The sequence below is a fragment of the Centruroides vittatus genome, unplaced genomic scaffold (genome assembly GCF_030686945.1).
Source record: "Centruroides vittatus isolate TY-2023 unplaced genomic scaffold, ASM3068694v2 contig_371, whole genome shotgun sequence".
NCBI classification, from domain to species: domain Eukaryota; kingdom Metazoa; phylum Arthropoda; class Arachnida; order Scorpiones; family Buthidae; genus Centruroides; species Centruroides vittatus.
The window spans coordinates 1,244,153-1,271,740 of NW_027122194.1; the positions used below are offsets into that span (position 1 = coordinate 1,244,153).

At 28.2% G+C, this 27,588-nt stretch overlaps 2 protein-coding genes across 2 annotated transcripts in view; one reads left to right on the plus strand and one right to left on the minus strand.

Moving 5' to 3' along the window:
* Nucleotides 1–1,535: 1,535 nt before the first annotated feature.
* LOC136975392 (hexosaminidase D-like) lies at nt 1,536–11,479 on the minus strand. The gene is made up of 2 exons (XM_067270435.1): nt 11,365–11,479; nt 1,536–3,400 (listed from the first exon to the last, which is right to left on the minus strand). The coding sequence occupies exon 2, from the start codon at nt 3,349–3,351 to the stop codon at nt 1,555–1,557; it is 1,797 nt and encodes a 598-aa protein (XP_067126536.1). The 5' UTR covers nt 3,352–3,400; nt 11,365–11,479; the 3' UTR covers nt 1,536–1,554.
* A 226-nt stretch (nt 11,480–11,705) lies between these two features.
* LOC136975389 (N-acetyl-D-glucosamine kinase-like) overlaps nt 11,706–27,588 on the plus strand; it is a 33,943-nt gene continuing 18,060 nt past the window's right edge. The window contains exons 1-5 of the mRNA XM_067270431.1: nt 11,706–11,798; nt 14,660–14,744; nt 17,434–17,532; nt 19,665–19,806; nt 22,233–22,343. Coding sequence (XP_067126532.1) covers nt 11,770–11,798; nt 14,660–14,744; nt 17,434–17,532; nt 19,665–19,806; nt 22,233–22,343 — 466 coding nt within the window. The 5' untranslated portion in view covers nt 11,706–11,769. The remainder of the gene's footprint in view (nt 11,799–14,659; nt 14,745–17,433; nt 17,533–19,664; nt 19,807–22,232; nt 22,344–27,588) is intronic.

Sequence of the window (27,588 nt, forward strand, 5' to 3'; positions counted from 1 at the left end):
AACAAATTTCAAAAAAAAATTTTTAAAGTTTCTTAAATATAGAAAATGTACTCTATAATAATTATAATAATAATTGTAAATGAACTATATATTATTAATACATAGTTGTTTTTAATCATGCAATTCAACAACTTTAATTTGAAATAGTGTCAAAATTGTTGACATCATTTTGAATAACCTTTTGTTTATGTACTTTTTCTAATAGTACAATTAGTTAAGTTCAAAATAAGATATACAGCGGAAACTCAATTATCTAAGCTGGATGGCACCAGGAATCATTCAGATAAATGAAATTTTGAATAATCGAGAAATTTACTTGTTTGTGTTTTGTGTACATCAAGCATTATGCATTTGAAGTTTCATGAACTAGCAATTACTATATTTGAAAGTAACATTATGTATGCTAATGTAATGTTAAGTATATGGCCTAGTTTCACAACACTGCAATCATCAGATGATGCAGTGATTCCAGTCACATGTATTATACAATGTGGTTTATACAATGCTAAATGTTCTGTTTTTATTTATTTATTTATTTTTGCAAACTGTTTTGGATAATCAAGTTTCTACTGTATTTTTTATTTTGATTGTGGAATAGAATTGATAAACAGAAAATATTTTAAATTAATATTTTAAAAAAGGAATTTATTATTTTGAAGATACAGCATTTTTTAATTTATAAAAAATGATATTTGATTATTCTTTGATAACTGGACATTTTTAAACAAAATTTTAACTTTATAATTAAATACCAATATATGAATGAAAATTTTTATATTTTAATTGATACAACTGAAAATTTGTCTAAAGGTCAATTTTATCATAAAAAAATATGTAAACACATACAAACTTAATATATTAGTTTTAAGCATTTAAACTGTAAACTTTTTAATCAAATATATTTTGTATATATATATATATATATATATATATATAACAAAAATTTTCATATAAAGTTATGAATAACAAAAGGGTATAAAAAATAAAGTTAAAACAACTGAATATGAATTATATAGAATATCAAGTAAAAAGTTTACTTCTGAGTAGACTTGGTAATGTCAAGGAGGAGTTTCAAATGTCATCCTTCAAGTTTAAAGCAAATAAATGTTCAAGACTTAAAGGTTTTCTTCTAAAACACAGAAGGGCAGCAACAAGTACAACTAGCTAACAGCATGACCAAGTTTTACATTATAAGTAAACTTTCTTTGATCAGCAAGGTATATTTTAAATATTCTATATAAACAATATTCTATTAGCAGTTTATTCAATAAATTGTCATTTTCTTGTAAAAATTTCAAACTCAACTAAAAAGAGATGCTCTACTGAATTACAAAATTTAAAAAACTTACATCTTTAAGCTCTATGGAAAGTTAAAATTGGCATATTTTTCCCTGTTAGGATAAATTTAGTTAGAAAAGATGGAAGAGTGTTATTAACACTAAAAGTTACTCATCCAAAAATTTACTTTAAAGCTAAATAAAAATGAAAAATGATAAATATATTTATAGAAATTTTTCAATATAAAACTGATTAAATCCATGAAGTCAAATTTGTTTATTCATTACTGTTCAAAGGTCTCCGTGGCCAAGCAGAATATTTTAACAATTTTTGAGCAGTATTGCTCAGATTTTCTAATTGTAACATAATGGGATCCATATATGTTTGTAACCATTCATCGATGGTATATTTATCATAAACTTCAGGCATGATATTTTGCATGAATGTATAAAGTAATGTTGCATTGGTCTGTATTTCACCCAATTTCCGCATGCCTAATTCAACATGGGCTGGACTAGAAAATGACATTTGTATATTATAGTCACTCATCCATCCAACAACATGATTATCCTTCATCATTTTCATTATTTGATGTTTTAGTTGCTGTAGTCGCTGCATTCCTTTAAAGACTTTTCCACCAGGATAATTGCAAATTACTTCATCAAAAGTATAATTACCAGATAAAATCAAATCCCCATTGCAATGTAAAATGTCATGTAATTTGTTTTGGTCCAAGAATCCATCTTTCAAATATAATAAATCTGCAGCTAATGATGGTATTGCTGCTGCAAGAAGCTCACATAAAACAGCAAAGTGATCATATCGCTGCCATCCAGTTAAAATAATACCACGAAGAGGAATCTTTTTATGAAAAGTTTGCAAAAAGTTCATCCAAGAATGATGATTTTCCAAATGATATGATATGTTTGTAAGAAACTGATTAGGGCCTGTTGCACCTTTAAAGGCACTAGCTACCCATATACCTGAAAACATTAATTGATACTTTTCCCAAATTTCTTGTGTCAACTTAGCTTCAATATTTGGGCCATATTGCCATACCATGATTTCAACATATTTCCATATTTCAGAAGCCTGAATTATGTCACTAGAAACATGGCGGAACATATCATCCCACATGATTGGTTGAACATTATGTTTACTTTTAACATACTGAGCAACAAATTTTACATGTTCTAAAAACAACAAATCACTATTCATTTGTTTAGTTGTCATTCTATGTTGACAAAGATCACACTGACCTATGTAATACACTTCGTCACAACCAATATGTAACCATTTTATTCCTGGATGTAAAGATATAATTTGATCAATCATATGGGTCAGTAATATTTTGGAATTATTTTGTGATGGACAAATAACTTGTGGATAAAGTGGCACTTCTCTTAACTGTTGATATTTTATTTGTTTTAATACAAATTCCATATGTCCAAATGTTTGAATTAGAGGTATAACTTCAAGCTTATTTAGCTGAGCAAGTCGTAAAAGTTGCTCAATTTGATTTTTGCTGTAGGCATTATGTGCTGAGAGAGTTTCAATTGGTTCCCAATAAGGTAACATGTCTTCATATTCTATAAGCAGTCCAGTAGCTCCAAGCGAGTGCAATAATGGAAATAATTGAGAATAATAATTTATTGTTGGAGGAGCACCTTTTAAATCTAGATGAACAATTTTATGAAGCAGAAAACTTGTATCAGGTTGATTTCTTTCTCCATTTGTGAGAGATTTAAATGATTCAATTTTATTTGCAAAATTTAAATTATCACGCTTTAACTGTGTGCTTCGACGAATATTTTGATTAATTCGAGCATGAACTTCAGCTTCTCTCAGTTTCTGATGTTCCATATGATAATGTGGTTGTGTTACTGGCATTAAATCATTTATATTTTCCATGGGGCGAAGCTTTTTAGGTGTTTGAACTTTATTCACTTTATTTGTTGATTCAACATCTTGTTCACCATTTAAAGTTTTATAAAGAACTAAAAATATTATAGCTGAGCTCCCAACTAATAATATATAAAATCTGAATTTTGCCAACATGTTTATGCCAATCATAGAATTAAATTTTAATATTTATAAATACTTATCATTCTCTTCTGGTAACCTAAAAATAAAAGAAAAAAATTATTATTATTATTATTATATTATTAATTTCAAAAAGAAAAATAAATACATTTTACCCATTTCTCTTATATAAACTCAACATTGTTTATAACAATCCAACAAATAAATTATATTAAATATCAGATTATCAAACAAAAGTAAAACTTGCAAGAAGCAGCAGAGAAGTTTGACAGCATTGGGACCAGCTGCTTAGCCAGCTCACAGCATTGCAAGTCTCAGCATCAAGCTTCAAGCCAAACTCATGAATGCTCATGAATTTGCATGAAGTTAAGGCTACTTCTTATGATCATTAGTATTTTCTAATTCATAATTTTATTTAATTTCAAAAAAATTTATTTAATAAAAACAAAATTCATTCTAAAATTAAAACAAACAGCAACTTAGAGTTTTAATACACTATTGCCCCTGAATAATATAGATTTTCAAAACAAGATATATCTTCTGGATACAAAGTTTCCATCTATGGTACTTAGTCTGAAATAGTTTATGTTACAAAGCAAATATGTTGAGAGTATCACATAATATACAAATGATTTAGATTAATCAGCTGAAATGGAAATACAATGATTTAGTTTGTTTTAAAATAAACTTTTAAAACTAAAATCATACTCAAAAGTCTACTTCCTTTATGCAGTTTGCTGTCTTGAGTGCATGAAATCATGTAGAGAAGTACCTCACAGTTTCACACACCTATTTTTGACAGTATCTAGCTGCTGACATTTTGAGTATTTTAACTGGACAAAAACCATTTTGTACTAATTTTAAGACATTCTATGACTGTCATTTAAACTGTGTTATCTTTCATAGGAGCTAAGATAGAATTTGGTTCCATTGTAAGGAAGTTCTGGGATGCATGGCAACTATGTCATCAAATAGTCTACTACTGATTGCCTACACAGTGGAACCTCGCTTTATGAGCACCTTGCATAACGAGTATTTCCATAATGGGCAAAGCAAATTGTAAAAATCATGACTCGCTTAACAGCAATGTTTTGCATAACGAGTGACCAGGAGAGGAAAAGTACTGGGTTGTGTGCATGCTCCATTAGTTTGTGTTTAGCACACGTTCTGCTAACATCTTAGTGTTGCTTGTGATCACACATTTTTTTCAAACTTGTGTTCACACATATTACGTTTAAACATTAAGAATAATAGTTCATTATACAGTATAATAAATACACCAAATGATATGCAAAATTCTTAGGCTATATAAAGGCTATAATTAAATATTAGAAATTAAATAATTTGACTAGAGGTAGGCAGTTATGCTGCCATCTCGTATTAAATTTAATGACCAATTCAAAATTAAAGATTATTTATTTATAATTATTGAATTTAATATGAACTGGAAGCATAACTGCCTATCTCTAGTCAAATTAATCAATTAATAATATTTAATTACAGTCTTTACATAGCCCAAGAATTTGACATATTGTTTGGTATGTTTAATAAACATATTATCTATGATTTTTTTTTGTTTTCTGCAAATCAAATTCTCATTCCAGGTTGGTTCATTCCGCGCTAGAAGAAAAGATGATGATTCACGCTCTTTAACAATGTATATTGTATAATTTTCTTTGGATAAATGTTATATGTAAAATATTTGTGTATTTTTTTCGGCATGGCACACATTATTGTATTTTACATTAGTTTCTATGGAAAAAATTGTTTCGCTTAATGAGTGTTTCACATTACAAGTAAGATTCTGGAACAAATTATGCTCATTAAGCGAGGTTCCACTGTACTCTTATACACTTTTATTTAGCTAGTACAGAGCAGAAGCAAGATAGAATCTGGTTCAATGTTTTTATATATATCCTATATACTACATTTGTAAGTTTTGTAAATGTCGATTCCAATTTCTAAAGATGAAGATAATAGATATGTCTTTAGCAATGACTTTAAAGGGGAATTAAACATATAAAGAAATAGTTGGTCAAAGCAATAACTGAATAGCATTACATGCTAGCCAATTCCTAAATTACTGTCTATCTTAAAACAAATTCTTTCTCTTTGTTATGTTGTTTGTTCCATTGACACAAACATAAAATATGTAGCTTTCCCTTATATCAAAAGTTTTTTTTTGAAGAAACAAATAAAGATTTTAACAAAGAAAATATAAAACTAGCTCCAACCTACAAAAAATTGCAAAAGAGAATGCAAAAAATAAAGCTTGAACAAGGTGACAAGACAGAATATATATATATATATAGCACAACAAATGTTGTTTATTCCATCCCATGTACTTGTGAAAACCAAAAAAATTACATAGGAAAAACAAAAAGGAAAGAAGAAGTAAGACTTAAAGAACATGTCGCCAATTTAAAATATAGAAGAGTAAACTCAGTCTTTTATGATCATTACACAATAAATAATTGCAATATTAACAAAGAAAAAGAAAGGATTTTACACAAAGAAAAAAAAATTGATACATAGAAAATTCAGAGTTTTGAAATTATAAAAAGTCAAAAAAATAATATCAATAAAAATTTAAGTATAAAGATTAAGGAAAACTGGTTAAAAATATTATGTATTAATATGTAAATTAGAAGATAGGTAAAAAAAAAATGCAAAAATTCAGTAAAAAATGTAATAATTTAAATTTATGTAAAAAGTACGGGGATACTATATATTACCACCTATGGAATTTTGGGACTTTGAGTATATATCTGAACTGAGGGGACCGAGACAAGTTCAACGATACCCTACTTTTCGAGCGGAGACAAAAAATAAGAAAGTTATCATACTGTTTTAAGGCTTTCATGCAGACGGCACCATAGTTGCTAGTGTTGCCATCTTGTGGTAAAGTCTGCAAACAAATGAAAACAAAAAAACACTGAACGGCAAGAAATTGCACAAACAGTCGAATGCCACTTCTTTTTTTTTTCTTTTGTTCAAGAACTACCGTGAATCAATAACTAGTGACGTTGAACAATCGGTGGCCTGCTGGCAGCTCCCCTCCCGGGGGGAGTCCGTCGGGAGCACAAACAGTCGAATGCCAGTTCCTTTTTTTTCTTTTGTTCAAGCATCGCGACTCCCAATTGTGATAGCGCAGTCGGCTCGTAGTACTAGCCGACCGCGAGCGATAGCGAGACTGAGGGGCTGTAGCCCCTGAGATCGACTAGCGAGAATGTGCGAAAAGGACTTAACTCAAACTGTAGACAATCAGTGTGCTCATGAATCAACATCTGCCACTGTTGAAGGTATATATGGCCGACTTGCCAGACTGCCTGTTAAACACGCAATAGGCTTAGCGGAGAGAGCAACACAATTCCCGATCATCGCGTGATCACTGAAAAAAGTACGATAACTTTCTTATTTTTTGCCTCCGGCCCAAAAGTAGGGTACCATTGAACTTGTCTCAGTTCTCTCAGTTCAAATGTATACTCAAAATTCCGAAATTCTATAGGTGGTAATCTATAGTACACCCAAAAGGACAATAGATAAATATAAAAGAGAATATTTTAGTATATAAATGCTTTAAAAAAAACAAAGTGCATGTTCATATTCTATTATGCAGCTGATAAAAGAGGGGTGTATGTCCAAAATGCATATTAGTGTATAAGATATTCCTGAATAAAGAGTGATGTTAAAGATGCCTGGTATCTACCTATCCACTCAGTTGTGAAGTAAAGAATAATTAATAGAAGACACGGTTTCAGAATAAGTCAAATTTTTCTGTTAATTGTAAATGGTTATATAAGTATCTAGGCCAGTGGTTGTTAACCAGTGTTCCACAGAAAACTGGTGCTCCATGAACTTAGAGAAAGTGTTCTGCCAAAATTTGAAAATCAGTGAAAAATTAAAATGGTTATTAAGATGAAAAAAAACCAAAGCAAAAGTCATTGTTTTTAGTTTTATCATCTTTACTTGTACTTATGTAGGCTTTTATTCATTTCTATTAGAACATGAATCAAATCTGCTTTTGTGTGTAGCGGAGCCTGTGTGAAAACAGTTAAATGACAACATCCGAAGTGTATGGACATGTTTCTTGCTATAAAGGTTACTGTTATTTTTGTTTTTCTTCAAGTAAGTCCAATCTTTGACAGATTATCAGTGTCATAAAATGTATTGTTTTGTAATTGTAGGTAGAAGTTGAAGTTCATTTGTGATAAATTGGTCTTCCAGAAATTAAATAGCTATAATTACCTTCCAAAGAATTAAAAATAATTATTCAAAATGGCAAAATAGACAAATTTCTAAAAGAAAAATATGATTCTGGCATTGATAGTGCTAGTGCTAGTGCAAGTACAAGCAATACCAATAATGATACTCAAGATAGGGAGAACAAACTAAAAAATGTTAATAGACAATATTCCTGTTGACTACAAACACAATATAGTGCTTTCGACAATCACTTGGCTTTTCTTCTCACTGTTATTTAGTTGAGTATCAAAACTCTGTTACGTATCAATACTCAACTAAATAGTGCTCCTTCAATGATTGGTTCTATTAAAGGATTTATTACTTTTGCAAAAAAAAAAAAATCCTAATAACATATCTACACCCTGAATCACTTGTCTCAATAACATTACCTACAACATTAAAATCCATATTAGACCAAATTGTAAATATGGTAAATTACATCAAATCACATGCCTATTTAAAAAACTGTGCATCTTTGGAAGCTCAGCATAAATCTTTACTTTTACATGAGGTAAGATGGTTATCATGAGGTAAAGTGCTGAACTGAATTTTGGAACTTAATGATAAATTGTCAACATTTTTTTCAAAAAAACAGGAATGATATTTTTAAAACATTTCTTACAAATGATACTTGACGTATTGAAATGACATATTTAGCTGATATCTTCAATTATTTAAATAATGTGTATACAAGGTAAAAACGAAAATATTCTAACATCCACTGACAAACTGTCAGCATTTCAAAAAGATAGCAAGGTTGAGGCCAAAGTTTTCAACACAAAAATGTGTATGTCGGACATTCAGCATCACTTTCCTGTAAGCCTAGAAATTTGACAATGGTGTTTGGAAAGTCAGTGGAATCGTGCTCGACATTCCAAATGCCATTGTCAAACTTCTAGGCTTACAGGAAAGTGGCACTCAGTGTCCGATGTAAACATTTTTGAATTGAAAACTTGGGCCTCAACCTCGCTAATATCATTTTGGAGAATGTGCATAATTCAAAAAAGGGCACTAGACACTTTTCCTTCAGTTTAAAATAACAATATTGATGAAATGATTCTTATTATAACACAACATCTAGCATTATTAGAAGAAAAACTTGCAAAATACTTTCCCTCACTAAATATAGAAAATTATGATTGGATACAAAATCCATTTTCTGCAGTCAACACATCAAGTTATGAGTTTTTATTACAAGAAGGGAAAGAATTGATTACAGATCAGTCAACAGACTGTACTCTCAAAATGAAATTTTCTGAAATAACAGTTGAAGAATTTTGGATTTCTGTTCAAACCAAGTTTAAAACTATTCCTGAAAATGATTAAAATTTTATTACAACTTACTACATCATACTTATGCGAGCTGGGTTTTTCAACATTAATAAATATTAAGACAAAGAAATGTGAAAGGCTGACAAATATAGAAGAAGAAATAAGAGTAGCTATTTCACACATAAGACCAGATATTAAAAATATTTTAAAAAGTCATCAGGTCCAAATATCCTATTAAAAACTTATGACAAGCTTTTTTTTTTTTTTTAATTTTATTACTGATTGTTATTTGCTCTTGACTGATATGTAAACAGTTATGTATGTGATTTTAAATATATTATGCAATATTAAAAATATATATGCTGTTTTATTTTACGACTGTGTTCCACAAAATCTTGTAAAATTGTAATTCTGAAAAGATTAAGAACCACTGATCTATGCAATCATTTGGAAATACTTGAGGTGGAGCACAAATTTCATTTTATACAACACCTGCTGACACATAACTTCTGCATAAAACAAAACAGGGCAATTCAAAAGGGCTTTACACTTTTCTTTTTAAAAACTTTTTCTGCCCTTTGGGCACTAAGAGGACCTCTTTAAGCAAGCCCATTATAGGTTCATCGAGGCCCACAGTGGGATGGCTGGGTGGTGAGGGACAGGCATGACATACCTGAATGAACCACCCCCCGAAAAATTTCTGGGGATTTTTCAACCCATCCAGGTTCAATCCCAGGTCCCCCCCAGAAAGGTAGGCTGCCACCTTGACCACTTGGCCATCCTGCCAACAAATGGGCTTTACACTTTTGAATGCATATAGAATTTTAATCAGAGGACTTATAATGTCTCCACCAAATGATAAACCTCTATAAGTTTTTATGTCCAGCATTTTCTCAAAAAAATTTTCCAGGTCAAAGGATTGGTCAAGCAGGGCCAATAACATAGTCATCTCATTCCAAGATTTTCCTCTTGATTTTTTTTCTTCTGGGGTTTCATTAAAGATCTAGTATTTATTCCACTCTTGCCTGCAAATCTTATTGAGCTCAAAACATGAATCACCATCACAGTTACCACAGTGACAACAAATATGCAATTTCAAGTTTGACAGGAAATTGAATTTATGTAGGATGTCTGTCATATCACAAAATGACTCTCACATCACACTGAAATGACTTTCAGATAAAATTTGATGCATGTTTCTGTAAATTAATACATCAATTGATTCTGTAAGTCTTCTGATTAAAATTCTATATGATTTAAAAGTTGTAAAGTCCTTTTTGAATCATAACATATAATAATTTAGCCTGAAAAACAAGTGAGAATATCCAAATTGTTTTAAAAACACTTCAAAATGCAAAGTTATCCTGTTTAAGCAGTCTAAAAATCTTTGATATTCAAGCAGAAGTGTGTATATATATGATTTTGTTATCATTTTATATTATTATGCTAAAATATTACAAAACAAGACCATCAAATTACATTGACAAAAAAGAATGATATAATTAACAATTCACTGCTATCATCATCATCATTTTACACAGCATTAGAAAATTCCCACATCATCAACTTTAAAAATACACTACCATAAATTTTATTTTGAATAATAAAAACATTGAAAATATTCAAAATCCAATCTTTTTTAAACAAAAAAATGCATTTTAATTTGACATCTTACTTCCTTAACAATGAAAGTGCACACTCACGACAGATCTTTCCTTGTTGGCAACTGCCGGAGCCAAAACATTGTTATTCACCTTGTCAACGAATATATTTTTAATCAAAATATAACATACCAGTTTGTATTTTAATATAAAAAAATTAAGTGTATTTAACTTTTATCAATTTTTTCATATTGATATATAAAACCGATATAAGGCAAGTTGATATCTTAAATAAAAGTGTATTAGAATATATGTACTGTATATTTAACTCTGCGTTACTACAGCCAGTCCCAAGCTTGGATAAAAGGAGAGCGTATAATCCCCTGCAGAGGGATTGTAAAATCAGACGTAAAATTACACAGCCTGTGAATAATATACAAAGTGTTCGGTATCCCTTAGCATCCACAGTTAGGTAAATGTTTTCGGTTTGTTACGAGCTAAGAGACGTCATCATTACATGTATTTATGCACATAAACATGCAATTTATATAACATATGCATATGTATAGATTTCAGTAGATTACTTGCAATGGGTTTTAAAGCAATTTATTATGAAACTACTGTATATATTTATAACTTATTGTATTAATTAATGCAATTCAACAATAAGTTATGCAATGAATTTTAATTAAATTGTTAATTTATCTATTTAAGAAAAAAATAAAAAATGAAACCAGAAATGAAAATTTCAAAACTAGAATTCGGAAATATAAAATTCATAATGGTAATTACATTTAATTATATATTTAAATATCTGAAAAATAAGTCATTTTCAAAGGCAATAATATGTTACATTAATTAAATATGAACATATTTATCATTTTAATGATATTTTAAGTATAAATCATATAACATATGTACTTACGTGTATTCATTAATTTCCACTTTATCGATCCATGTCAAAAACCAGAAAAAAATAAACAAATATAAACTTTAAAACCGGTTTCCGTGACATACATTCATCTTCCCTTCTCCGCTTAGTTCCAACTATTACTACATGATGGCGTTAACTACACACACATATATATATATATATTTATTTATTTATTTATTAAATAAGATTTCATATATATATTTAAATAATTTAAATTTATTAAATTAAAAAACTTATATTTTTTATTAAACACGTATATAAAATTACGATTGCATTTTTTTTACCAAAAAATTAATATATAATTTTAAGAATTTTATAATTTACCGTTAAGTGGCGCTGTGATTTTATGGCGAACTTTGCAAAATCGAAAGTGAAACATTTGAAACGCTGATCCAAATGGGGAAGTATTTCTGTGGTGTAGAAGGGTAAATTATTGTTATTTTATCGTAAATAATGCTTAAATATATGTTTAAATTACAGTATTTCCGATGAATTATTAAAATTTATTTGTGTGTTATGTGTACTGTACATCTGTCAAAACAATGGTAGAAGTTACCTTTATATACCTGTATATATATATATATATATATATACGTAAACAAAATAACTTAATTAAAAGCAACTTATACCTAATTAAACTGTAAACATGCAATTTATTTTACAGCTTCGACTTTGTTATGATGAAATAACATTGATCATTTGAAAAGCATACATCTAAGTACAGCCACAGCTATAGGAAAATGCTTGAAATTCTTTTCTCATTATAAGTTGTAATGTTGATTGAAGTAATAATGAGTAATTTATTTGTTAATTCAGGATGAAATCATTACGTCAGGAAATATCTCGTTATCTGATACAAAAGGAAGTTTTAAATGACATTGTCAACTGTAGGTTTAATTACAGAAATAATAAATTGGAGTCTAAACTTCACAACAAATCTAAAAATATAAAAACAGAAAGCAATGAAATGTAATTTATAAATCAGTGTGCCTGTGTTAAATTCAAGTTTTTTTTTTTTTTAATCAAAATATGTCTATACTTATTTTAGCTATATGAGTCAAGGTCTTATATATATATATATAAAACATGCTTTTGGAATGTTGGTTTAGTTTTTATTTCTTGTTTTATAATGTAGAGTTTACCAGTTTGAAAATAACTATAATATCTCAAAAATATTTGTTGTTTTGATGATGATGAATTTTTAATTTTTTGATAAGATTTAAAATTTGTTTATGTATAATTGTTTGATTAGTGTCATTTCAGCCAATTAAGCATTTATATGGTAACACACTGTAATTGTGATGTGATTCAGAAAAATTTTTTTTCTGTTTTTCATCATTTTTATAGTTATTTTAAAATATATCATAAGTATTTAAGGTTGAAAACATGCTATTTTATATAATTCTGAAGAAATATCCAGGAATCACCCGGGCTTTTTTATAGTAATCACCAATCCATTTGCCAAACACTATTTATTCGCCAAAATAGAAAGTTATTAACCGGGTTACTTTTTCACTTACTGTGACTTTTGTACCAACCAAAAATGTAAGGATGACTGATAATATAAAAACTGCAGAGTTTTTACCATTGATTTTCTCAAGCAACTTCACTTTTGCTTACTAATGGTAAAATTGTATCGGACCAAGACTGATTCATTTCTGTGATACTCTTTTTCACGAGTAACTTTTTTTTTCTTCCTTCATGGATTATTCTGTTGCTATTTGCCACACTAATTGCTAGATGAATAAAATTTTCCCAAATTGAGAATTTTGCGACAGGCAGCATCACTCTTGATATCAACAATTATTTACAATAACTTTTTATTGCTTTTATGAAATTAATAATAGTAAAAAGAAATATAATCAGATTTTGTTTGTAAAATGTATATATTGCAATCTCAGAGGCTCTCAACAATACTTTTTGCACAGACAATTAGTTTTTTTGAGAATGTTGTCAGCATGTCTGTTGTCTTCATTATTTTCCCTCTTTTCTCTCCACTGCTTCAAACAATTATATTTTGAAAAATATAGTTTTTTTGACATGTATGACATGACAAATTGTATGATTTGTTTCCAGATATGTTTAAAAGTTTCAAACCTTCAGAAGTTTTTCTACAAATTATACAAAACATTAGAGGCTTGCCATTAACTTTCTTACATGTAAATTCATATTTTAAGAATTCTGCAACTTATTTCTTTTCCAAATTTCATCTGATTTGTAAATGTGAGAAAAGCCTTGAGTTAAGGCAGAAATACAACCTTCTCAGTCTACATGAATGTGATTCGGTAGAAGCTATGTATAAAATATTTCATTGGGCAACATATCATTTTGTCTGCAATTTATACAATTATGTTTTAAAGTTTTTTGATACTTAATTGGTTTTGTATTATTCGTTGTGTTGCTTGTAAGCTGCACAACTCCCTTTGTAACAGGCTGAGGCCTTGACTAATAAAATTGATTTGATTGAAGAAAAAAAAAAAAAACTTATTTCTTTTTTCTTATAATTGTTGTTTTTGCATAATTTTTTATATATTAGTATGACTTTGTTAATAAACACATGAGTCATCTAATTTTTTTTTTTTTGGATTATGTTTAACAATCAGTTAAGTGTTGTCTATACTTTTTGTAAAAAAAATATTGGTATTTTTAAAGATATTTTGAGCAGAGTAAGTATGATTATGAAAAATGTATGAGTTGATGACCCTATTTGTAACCCTATAATTGGAAATTGCTGTTCTGTGTTCTGTGGGAAGACAGACCATCAACTAATCATATAGCAAGTGAAAAGTGATCAAAAGTACAAAATGGGTACTATAAAATAAATTATTAACTAAGATTATTTTTTTTTTTACATCTTTGCACTAGAGAATCTGATCAAAATTGTCAAAACCACACACTGAACTTTTGGCTGTCAGCTTTTTTGGCCATGATGGCAGTTTTTTCAAAATTAAAGATTGGGTTGATGTTACTGTAGATGGCAAACCCTTTTATCAAATACTTTATTATTTTAATGTATTAAAAACATTTGTTAATAATTATATCAACTTTCTATTAATTTTAAAGTTATATTTGTCAAAAATATTTTGCTTTGTATTTTTCCACTAGAAAAATTAATGTAGTAATCATTGTACAAGTAATTTTCTTTAAATTAATATTAATTTTATTTATTTTTATTAGACAGTGATCTGATTACTTATTATAATTTGCATGTATATATATGCATAACTTGAATGATAGCATGATAAGTATTATATATTCTAATTTTGTGGTTAAATTTCTTAAACAGAGGTGCTTCTTTTTCTAAAGTGGTTTTAGTAAATGAGGATGGAAATGTTCTTTGTTGGGAAGACGGACCATCAACTAATCATCTAGTAAGTTTTTGATTTTTAAACTATTCGGTACCAGTATATTTTCATTATAATTAAATAACAAATGACCATTTACTTTAAAATTATCACTGGACACAAAAAATTTATTTTAAAATCATTAATGAATAATACTTTTATTTCGAAAATGAATGAAATTTTGTACCACATCTAAATAATAGAAAATTCAAACTAAAGTCAAAAAATAAGAATTTATTAGGAATATACTGTTTGGCCAGTTTTGACTAACAGTACTTAGTTTACTGACAGTAATTTATTTAAAGCTATTTTGGAGCATATAAATAAGCGATATGTATATATTGTTTTATATAGCAAGATACTTGTTAATTTGTAATGCATATAAGAATATTATAGATGTTATGTAATTTCTTGCCATATACAGGGTGGGCCAATGAAAATGAAACGGCAGAGTGTTCGTGTTCGTCCAAGCAAATCGCTCAGACAGGTTGATTTTATTCTCGAGGGGACATCTTTTGCAATAAATTTTTTGCAATTCTGAATACAACAGACAACAAAAATTTTAAAAACTCATTTATTTTGTATTAACTAAACAAACATTTATTTCGAAAAAAAATGTTTGTTTAGTTAATATTCAGATTCGCAAAAACTTTATTGCATAAGATGTCCCCTTGAGAATAAAATCGACTTGTTCGAGCGATTTGCTTAGACGAACACAAACACTCTGCCGTTTTGTTTTCGTTGGCCTACCCTGTATAATGCAAAAATACTATAATTAATAACCTTAAATAAGAATTCTTAATTATTTACTTTCTGAAGTGTTTTTGAAATTATAGTTTATCTTTATGAAGTCATATTGTATTTTAGTCATTAAGTTCAGAAAACAAATTAAATAATTATAACAGTTTATTAAATTGTGAATTCTCAAATGCACATTTTTCAAATCACAATTACAAATTCACAACATTGATATACAATAATTTCTAACTAGTGAAATTGGGGAATTAATCAAATTTATCAGAAATTCACACACATTGAAAGTGTGAATTATTATTACTTCTAAAAGTATTATTGACAATCTATACTTCAGAGAATCTTGACTAATTATTAGTCATATTTTCATATTTAACTTATATTTACTAACATTAATATTATATTCATTATATGAAAAAATTCAATTAAATTTTCATTACCCATTTATATCCTCAGTTTATTACATTTCCTCAAATCTGTCTTAAGGAGTTATATTTATTCTCTGTAAAATTTTTGGGAGGAATTTTTTTCATCATCAGCAGTATATTGTGCAGATATTTAATTATAAATGTTTAAAATTTCTATCAAACTAAAAAATGTCAAATTCATTTTCATTTGTTAAGTTAACTTAAAATTTAAATTTTTTCTTGAAACCACATATAAAACACATAATGAGGGTTGATCAAAAAGTAAGGTTACAAGACCAATATTCCTAGAATTTCGTTTGTTATAGAGAAATGAGAAGTGTGCAGTAATTCCAATACATGCAGTTGGCAACTGTGTGGAGTTTCAGTCACCCACCACCTACAGTGCTAGTTGTAGGTAAACACAAATGGCGACTCGTTTGGAAAACTGGTCTTGTAAAGAAATCCGCTCAGTTATTTGATTTCTGTGGGCAAAACATGTAACCGCAGCTGAAATTCACTGGCAGCTGGTAGAGGTTTATGGAGAGACTGTAATGTCTCATCAGCATGTTGCAAAATGGTGTCAGAAGTTTGCGGCCGGTAGAGAAAATGTCACCGACGAGGATTGCAGTGACTGACCCAGCATGGTATCAACAGATGTCAACACAACTCGTGTGGAGAAGCTGATTCAGGACAACAGGAGGATCATGGCTGGAGGAAGTGAAACACTTCACGACAACTTGGCTGAACACACAAGGACAGATTTTTACCAGGAGGGAATTTTCAAACTTATCACGCGAAGTGACAAGTGCCTAAACCAATATGGAGACTATGTTGAAAAATAACCTAATGTATGTACTATCAGTTGGCTGTATTGGTTGTATGAAATGAAATGTACACTTTTCACTGTAGGCTTTGTAGCCTTACTGTTTGATCTTCCCTTGAGTATTAAATATCTGTATAGTGTACCACTGATGATGGGAGAAAATTCTTTTTGAAAACATTATGGAGAATAAACCTAAGGGATTTGAGGAAAGTTTTGAGGTAAAGTGATGAAGTTAATAAATAATATGGAATTGCTATTTCCTTGTATACAAGATTCTTGATTCTTTTTAAAGTCAATGATAAAACAAATTCAAAAATAACTTCTATTTAGAGATTTTAAATAGAATAAACAATCTATTTCTTTAAAGAAGCATTTCATTTTATAGAAAAATTTAAGAATATTTTTCTAAAGATTGATTCTGAATATGTTAAATAATATAATTTGGTAATTTGGTTGTGTTATATTGTAATTGGCATATATTTATATACCATTGTATTTTTTTTTAATTAGTTAATAATGTTTTATGAAATAATTTTTTTATCTTTATTGTGATCAGTATGTTGCCTATTGATATCATTTAAATTCAATAGTAAGTTAATATGAAAATATATGTCATGCCAATACTTTTATTATTTATCTTAATACTATAAATAAAAGTTAGTTGTAATTTTTTATTAAATATTTATAAACATAAATTGTAATAATTTTGTATACTTATTTTTATAATATATAGCTTGTAGGACTTGAAGAATGTCAGAGAAGGATATATGTTATGGTAGATAAACTTAAAGAGAAAGCTGGAATTGGGAAAGATACAAAACTTGATGGAATGGTATGTTATATAATCTATCCTAGTAGTAATGAGTATAATTTTAAATTATTTAATTGATTAATTTGCTCTTAAATGAAATAAAAATAGTTTTTAGGAAATATAATATATAAATACTTTACTTGTGACATAATTTTTATTTGCTGATTTGGGATAATATTTAATCTCTTTTTTTACTTATAAAAGTATTATTTTTTTTTTAATATGCAATGAAAAATATAAAACAACAATCAAAATAAATTTTTTAATGAATTTTTTGCTTTAAATTCCTATGAAGTTTTCTATATGAATGAATCATATATAATCTAACATAACTAGCAAAATTTCCTGTTAGATTACTAAAAGATTGTTATACTCTAATAAACTGAACTAAAAGATTTTTAAAGTACAACTCAAAACTATCCTTTTATGTTGTTTTTCCAGTTATACTGGATAAACTTCAAACAAATCAAAACAAAACTATCAAACAGTAACTTATAATGAACATATGTTTTCAAGCATCTGAAATGACCACTAAATTGTTTATTCTAAAATCTAAAAATGGTTCTAAATGTTTGTTCATTATAAATTACTGCTGAATCAAACATTTTTTTTTTGAATTTTTAAGATATCACAATTATTTCATAGCATAATCAGTACTCTCAATCTAACTTTAATGTTTTAAAGTAACATACATTATTCACAAATAACTTTTGAATATTTTTTATGCTATGTGCACTATTTTTTAGTAGTTACAGAATGTGCCCTACTAGAAATACTTTATTGTAAAATCATACCATAAAATTTAATAAACTATTTAAAATATATTTAATGAAAGGTTTCTTTTAAATTGTGATTTTTCTTAATTGTTTTGAGCAGTGTAAAATTTGATGTTAGTGATGTTAGTATTCACAATTTTGAAAAATGCTTATAAAAGATATGAGCAAAATTTTAATTTTTAAAGGAACATATTAATTATTAAAAATTATTTTATATCTATTAGTAATTAGATTATAATTAATAAATAATTTTGTCATAATTTATTAGATTGCAGATAAACTATTAAATATCAATTATACTTTATGAGTTAAAATAACAAACTACTTCTTGGAGATCAATCTGAAAAACCTTTCATCTTTCACACAAATTACTTTTGAGCCAGTGGAGCTCATCTTCAGGGACTTCACCCTAATTAATTTTTAGTTTTGAATAAATACCCAAGGAATTTGATGCTGTGTATGTTTTCAATTTGTTTTTGTTCAATCTCCTTGGGCTGAATTCTTTGGGAATTTCTGATTAGATGGAGATCTGAACAGTGTAATTGGCAATGCATCTGAATGTTAAGTGGCAGTTGTGGATTCCAGTCCCACTTTGGGCAAATTCTTTTCTTCCAGAATTTTCTAAATTATTTAATAAATATTAATTTTTTAATTATTAAATTTAATAAGAGATGATGACTAATGTCTATTTCTATTGCCAAATTAGTTGGTATTTAATAATTATTAGTAGTGGTAATATAACCTGATTTAATCTGGCAATTGTTTGACTTTAATTCACTTGATTGTTAAATTATAATAAATATAGTGTTATAAATGTGCTGTGTTTTAAATGTTTATTTTAAAAAGCTATGATGTAGGGATGGATTGTTATTTAATAACTTGATAATTTGAAAATAAAAATAACAGCCAATCAATAATTTTTTTAACATGCTAATTTAGTTATCTAACATGTTGTGCATTACTGTATAAGTAACAACTGGAGAGTACTCAGAACATCAAATTGTAGAAAAAGACTTGATAACACATCTATACTGTTAACTTGTGGAATTTGGGTTTGTGCTGGTCAATTTGTAGCATTCACCTGTTGGAAAAAAGATTTTAAATGGTTCTATTTCATCCGACTTTAAAACATGCATACATGAATCACCAATTTTAGTTGGCCAGGTAATTTACATTTTGTAGGCAGGAGAATTAATTTGAATTTTTTGAATTACCTGGAAATGGAAAGTTCTTTACTTTTGTACAAAAAAAATCTGTAACCTCAGACATTGTATAAACTTATTAATTTCTTATATTTAAAACTTCAATATAGAATTTTTGTTAATTTCATAAATTAATTTAATGTTTATTTTAAATACAACAAGTTTATTATTTTAGGGTTTAGCTTTGAGTGGTTGTGAACGAGAAGAAAGTAACAGACAGTTTGAGAAATCATTATTGAAAAATTATCCTCTTTTATCAACTTCGTGTGCCGTTGTTAGTGATACTGTTGGTTCCATATTGACAGCTAATCCAAATGGTAATAAAAAAAGCATTAAAAATTTAATAATTAACTAATATATAACAATATTAAAAGTAAGTAGTATCTATACACAGTTTGTGCTTTATTGGAGTAAAACATTCTAAATAATTCCCAAATATTTTTAAGTCTTTTCAGTTCATTATCAAGAACTCAAAGGACTTTAGAATATTTGGGCTCCAATAAAACAGCAACTGCATATAACTGTTACTTGTTGAGAGAGATTAAAACTCACTTATATTAAAAATAAATCAAAACTAATTTTTTTAACATGCTAATTTAGACTGTGTTTACACTGTCAATGACAACAACAGAAACCAATGTTTTTATTGTTTGTCTTTGTAAAACATTCATACTAGTCATTGTTGTTGCATTTTTTGTCTTAGTCATTTGTGGTGTGAAAGTTAGCCAAGATTCAACATTTGTTGTCATGGTATTGGCCAATTGGTATGAACTTCCCAGAATTCTTTTGAACAAGATGGAAGAACCACTAATCTCACATGTTAAAGAAAAAAGCCCTGGAAAGCTTAAAAAATGGTCAAAAGTATTTGGAGATAAGAAAATACTTTAAAAATTCTTTGATGTCTTTTAATGTTTTTTTTTTTAATTCCTAGATTAAAGGATGGAAATCTCCTCATGTTTTTCTCTGAATAGTTATAGCTATGATTCACCATCAATATTTTGATATTTTCCTTAACAACAGTAATAAATTCGGCTGTCAATGTCAAAGAATTAACATTTTACTCTACATATTCAGTTTTAAAATAGAGATGAATCCAGTCTAAAAGTGCAGAAATCCATGGAATAATGCTAAGTGCAATGTAAATTGCATATTCTCTAACACAAAAAAATAATTAACAGTATACTTTGACAATGAACAAATATTATCAAAGACATGCTGTCATTATCATTTAAGATTTATGGTAGTTGTCATTGACAATATGAACACAGCCTCAAACTGAGAATAATTAATTCATTATTTAAAATTAATTTTTATTTCAATAATTAAATAATATAAATATTTTATATTAGTTATAATTAATTTTAGAAAAGAACAGAAAATATCCTTAATGTGTAAAGATTTTTGAATATTTGTATTAGAAATGATACTGAATTCTGCTGATACAATTGATACTTTTATCTATTCATACTCTACAGATGTTGGTAATAAATGAAAGCCTAAAGGCCTTCACTTTGTTCACTAACCATTTAAATTCATATATAAAGAAATAAAAATTTACAAATTGATATATAAGATCTAGTCCCTAGGGCTTGTATTCTAGCCTTGTGTTTAGGAAGAAATTTGAATACACCTTGAATAAATTTTTATTGTATAGAAAAATTGCCATATTGAAAAAATTGTCCCCAAATCAACAACTGACTTGAATGTGCAAGCAATATTGCCAACTCTGGTGATAAATTGCCAGATCTGACAATGCTGTTTTATGTTGCTCATCCATTGCTACAGAGTGTGCTTTTGAAGGGTACATCAAATATGCATTATTTAGAGGATGTATTAACAAAACTTGTATGTCATTTGCCCAGTAGTGACAAATCACATGCAGAGAGGATACCTTTTCTACTGTAGGTTAATTTTCTACAGCATGACATGTCTACTGTTGTATTCAAATGCTTACTATGGCAAAATGATGTGAAGGTTGCTTACCAAAAAGAAAAAACTGAACAGCTTTTATTTGTCAAGAACAAGAATTTTCTAAGATACAAAAATTTTTTACATGAATTCTAGCCTTGTGAAAGATTGTATGAATTCATACAATCTTTTCTTTAGACTCAGTGCAAGTGAAAAGAAAATATGAATTATTTGTGAATCTTTCATATTACATTAACAAAAGACTCACTTTGAACAATTTGACATGTGCGCAAACTCACTTCAAAGTTAAACTTACAATTTAAGTTAAATTTATATGATTATAATGTAACTTTATTGTAACTTTTTATAATTTAAATGTGAACACTCCTGCTTTATTTCTCATTTTGTAAAGATTGATTTGTTTTAAAATGATTTTTTCTTGATATTAATGTATAAATTTAAATTGATCCTGTTTGCTGAAATAATAATTTTCACTTGCAAATAGAGATGTTTTGCAATATAGACATCTGATACCTGATCAGATGTAGTTAAATTTATAATTTTGTATGTATAACGTGAATGAAGTATTCAAGTTATACATACAGAATTATTTGTAGCAAGAGAAAATATTCTAGTATTTAATGCTAAGAATAATGCTGAAACAGTCATGAATCAAGGAAGTAAGTGACATTCAATGGTTAATTTTTCAAAATCATTAATTCATTTTAGATTTTAAATTATAAATTCACTTAGTATATTCTCTAGATTAGCAAATTTGTAAAAAAGTTTGTAATTTTATCAGTAAAGTTGTATATAAGTTTGTTAAATATTTCAGGTGGTGTTTGTTTAATTGCTGGAACAGGCTCCAATTTACTGGTTCTAAATCCTGATGGAACAACAGCTCGCTGTGGAGGCTGGGGACATTTGTTAGGTGATGAAGCTTCAGGTAATAATTTAATTATATAAACGTTTATAGGATGATAATGGCTTTACAGAACAGTTTTTTTAGACATAATACAGGACAGATCATTTTGTACACATTTAAAAATAATAAATACATTATGTTTAATGTAGAGTATATTTTAAAGTTAAATTTTTTTTTTATTTGAGAATAGATAGAGCTTTAAGCATTATTGGAAAAAGCTGTTTAGAATATTGTCATGCTGTTAAATTTTATGCTTTAATTATACATAATAAAATTGTAAAATCATTAAAATTTCATCAAGAATAGTTTTTATGAACTTTATATACTGTATCTTGTTCAAATTTAATTGATTAGAGAATAAATCAAATTACAGCATGATTTTTTATCATTAAACATCTTACTAATTTAACTTATAGCTGAAATGCAGTAGAACCTGATTAACTGAGGTTCTGTATTATCCAAAGCAAACCCATAAGTGAATACACTACTTTTCTTATACTATAATTCATAAAAGAAACTTTAAAATGATAACATGTATATGACAATGAGCGAAGTGCCCCCTATGCTTCAGCACCACAGATCCGAAGGGTTGACATCAAGTTGGCATTGACTAGTTTGTTAGGACTGACACCACTGTATCTTAAGGACAGACACAGAAACCTTTTTGCGCAAGCGGTTGCATCTACACTTGGATCTGGGATAGAGATGGCCTGAGACAATTGGAAGAAGTGCACATTACTACGAATTGTTAAAATTCACAATATCTATTTATTTACGTAGCAATAATATACAGAAGTTGGTTAAGCTGGCACTAATTTTGTATAATAATTATAGAAAAAACTAACTCTTATCATTAATATCGCAGGTCCCTAACCTTGAGAAAGAGAGAGTGTTTACATTCATTTGTGCATTGGTAAATAAATATCTTAGTTGGTAGAAGTTGGTTCCTTTTCGGAATCAGTGGATCAATGTATACTCCTGGTCCGCAAGGTTCGAAAGAAGCTTCAATGAATCGAAAAGGATGAAAGTCTTTTGATGTCTTGAGAAGGGCAGGGGATGGGCAATGGCTATTTAAATGGTATTGGGCACGAACACTAGTCCAAAGGTGGCGAACAAATGATGACACAAACTCTGTCGTGTCATTGGACCTGTTTTTTCATTCTGGAGGTCTCCCCTTACTGCTCTTGCCCTTTTTTGGTATTATTTAGTTCTATGGTCCAATGGAAATTTTTTTGTTAGTTTCCGGTGACACATTCGATGTGTTACCTTAAACAAGGAAGCAAGTCCATGGGAAAAGTTTTAATCATATCCTTTATAATTTTTTTTGTCAAGTCCGGGCTATCACATGTATTACAAAATGATTTGATTTTGTTACTTTCTATCATTTAACTTCAATCTGAGACAAATCATCCATATTAAAGGTAACTATAAAAATACAAATTTTTATTCTCAAAATTATTAAATAATTATACTGTAATGTACATGTATTAGCTGTACAATAAATAATGTAAAAAAAATTATTCTTATACATGATTAAATTCACTAAGATGTAAAAAGCGACTTAAAACTGATATACCATATAAATCTTTATTTGTAATTTTTAATCCAAAATGACTGTGGCCATCCATTTTATCAAAGTTTTTGGTTATCTGAGATAACAGTGATTCATATTACCTCAAGTAGTTGGGTTCTACTGTAATCTGTTTATTATTTGTTAATGGCAAAATTTAAGTAGCTATTTTCTCACATTGCTTTGAAATGTGAAAAAATTTATTAGAAAACATTTATTTCCAAATTAAAGAATGCAAAAATCATAAAAACAAATTATGCAACTACAAACACTTTTCAAACAATACTTTATAATTTTTTAAACAAAATATATGGAATTTTAAAACATGCTTAATGCCTGAATTTTTGTACAAGGGCTTTCATAAAGTTCCTGGAAAGTGGTTATTATTCATAAACAGAATGCTATATTTATAATTAACTGGTGTGAGCATAAACTTGTTAAGACTTGTTTTATCATAGTTCAATAAAAATGGATGATAAATGTATGTATGCTTGTGCTGTGGTAATCAGTGAAGCTGTAACAGTATGTTTAAAAAGAGAACAAAAAGATGTGTCAGGGTAAGATTAATGTTTGCAAAACATGACTAGAGAGGGATCCATTATTACTTGCTTTGAGAATTGCAATGCAAACTTTTAAAGATATGAAGAGCTACAAGAACTACTTGAGAATGGATGAAGATATCTTTAAGTTCGTAGCTTTGAAGTTATCACTCTTTATTTAAAGGCAGAATATACATTTAAGAAATTAAGTCAGCATGGATGAGAACCCTATATTTACACTTTAATTTCTGGAAACAGAAGAAAGTTATTCAATTTTGCAATTTACTATTCAATGCATCCAAACCCAGAAACATGAGGCTATTTACCATTTGATGAAAGATGAGTTTTTGTAGATAAAATATAGACACACATAATAATTTGTCATTTCTCATTTACTATAAATAACAATACCAAACTGGTTTTAAAATTATTAAATGATGTTGTAAATACAATTGTTCCTTAATGAAAATTAAACTCATATGCACAATTGTCACTTGTTTTATTAGCTATATATATGAAGTTATTAACTGTATGTAATGAATTAACATTCCTTTCTTAAGGAAAGAAAGTTGAACAAATATGATCTAAATTACTTTTCAAAATCTACAATTGACCAGGTTGGGCTGTTGATGATGCTAAAGAATGACTTGCAGTCTTTGCATAGCTCATCATATTCTAATTGTACAGCAAAACTTTAAAAGGAAAATACTTTTTGTACTTTCCTCTTAGCTTGTCATAATATAAGATCATATCTTGCACTATGGATGTTGCATAATTTAGACATTATAACTTCTCTAAAACTAATAGTTGAATCTTGTGTCTGTTGAGTTTTTTGCCTTTCTTTTTGAATGTTTGACATTTCCACTGTAGTATTTGATGCTTGAAGTAACATACCCGTAGTTTTTTCTTGTTAGTTGTTGCACAATGCAATGTGTCTTCATTTTCTGTGCTGATTGAAGGCAAGATGTAACAGTCAAATTATAACTTTTCTTTTTAGTCATTTAATCTTAAAAGTAATAAATACTGATAAATATATGTACAGATATTTATTTCATTTCTATAAACATGTTCTGTATTATATGTAGTTGTAATGTACTGTACCTTCTATGAAGTAAATAAATGAAGTTGTCTGTACTTTCTTTCATTTTTTCAACAAATATTAGCTTTTAAACTTACTCATTTTCTTCACATCTATCATTGATGGTTTTAATTGCATTAGCAGTTTTTTTTACACTTGTCTTTTATTTCTGTTTTCATTGTCTAGATCAGTGATTCCCCAACCTTTGTTCCATGAAGTTATACCCAATGCCCCTAACCCATTTTCTCTTGTATGAGAAAGGATTGGAAATATTCTTAGGAAAACTTTTCTATGAATCTCACACTTTGTTCCTTTACCGTATGTTGTTCTCAACATCTGGGAACCATTAAACGCAATGTTAACTCTTATCAGTTTAACAGAGGAAAGGGAACGGCTGTCAGTGATCCTAACTTTTGCCTTTGGTCACCGTTCAGTACCCCGCCTCCAGCACCCCCTAGATTTACTCAGCGCCCACAAGGGGGTGTTATTGCCTACTTTGAGAAACGCTGGTCTAGATGCTAACTATTTCACACCATTTCATGTATATTTTTCTTATTCAGAAATCAACAATTTATTGAGGAAACCTGCAAACAAACTTGCTTTCTGCATCTTGTTTTTAAATTTTCAAATCTCTGATAAAAAATAATAGCTGTCTGTTATCTTTTATAAAAATGACCTATTACATTGTACAAACAGCTTTATATAAAAAATATTTTTTATATAAAAGATCTTTGTGAAATGTCTTATATAGTGTATTACAGTTATTACAACTGCCTTAAACATTATTTCAGATGCCACTTAAAATTTATGTTTTTTTTCTTTTTTGTTATTGTATTATTTTTTTATCATTAATTTTATTGGTTTTGTTTTTATATTTATAAGTGCTATATTGGCTTTTTTTTGTTGCTAGGCTTATTATATCATCAATCAGTACAAGACTAATTTAGAAAATCACATTTCAAATCAAGAGCTCTAAGAAATAAAATGCAAGAAGCTTGTTATTGAATTGGTTTTGTTTTCTTATTTCTGTTTTAATGCAATACTCATATATCTATAATATAAATTTATTTTTATATTTATATTATTAATATTAAAAAAATATGACAGATACAGATTTTAATCCAATATACAGGCAATTCTTGACTTTCAGACAACTTACTGTTTTGTATATGATATTTTGATACCTTTACTTCATTATTTTTGTACACTAAATTACATTTTTATACATTTTTGTTCAGCAAACAAAACTTTTTGTATTATCATGTGGTGGCATTTTCAGATATTTTTCATTTTGATGCTATAAAACTCATTTGTGAAAATTAATTTTTGTTGTCTATTTTCTGTTTAAAGATTGTTTTAATGTTTAAATAATGTTTTTGCTTTATTACATATTTAGTGTAAATCATTAAAATTTTGTTTACTTTAATAATAGATTTTATAAGTTGTCTAGTAATATTATTAATTCCCTTTATAACATGCAACTCTATTGTTTGACTTTTCTATAAATTTTACTGTCCTGGCTATAATGTATATAACGTAGGAAAGTATTGTAATTGTGGCAAATGTAACTCTGGATTTTTTCAAATCTCCAAAAAATAAAAAAAAAAAAGGAAAAAGATTCTGTGGATGTGTTTGCATTGGAATCTATTTTATTTAATATCTCATGATAGGGTAAAGATTAACAATGAAATTTGGCATGGTAACTTGTATAAGGACATTGATGCTATTAAATTTTGGTGGGTAAGGCCAAGAGGGAGGGGAGATTTAGGGAGTCATGTATCTCAAGAGGATAGGACTTAATGAAGATTTTATTAGTTATTAACATTTACACTTTTTGACAAGACTGTCTTGTTTATAAAATTGTATGTCCTGCTATCTTACCAGCTTAGAGGTATGAAGGAAATTTATGTCAGGAGTTGAAATTTGGCATAGGTGTCCAAATCATGCATGCATAAAAAAAACCAGATTTGTAGGTAGTCAGGGGACCGAGAACTGAAACACAATAAAATACAGAATGGCGACACTCTACAAACAGGCAGTAATGCGAGATTTGTGCATTCGTTGCTGGTTGGTAAGTTG

Coding starts and splice junctions, on each gene's coding strand:
- LOC136975392 (XM_067270435.1), bottom strand. CDS start 3,351: ATGATTGGCATAAACATGTTGGCAAAATTCAGATTTTATATATTATTA.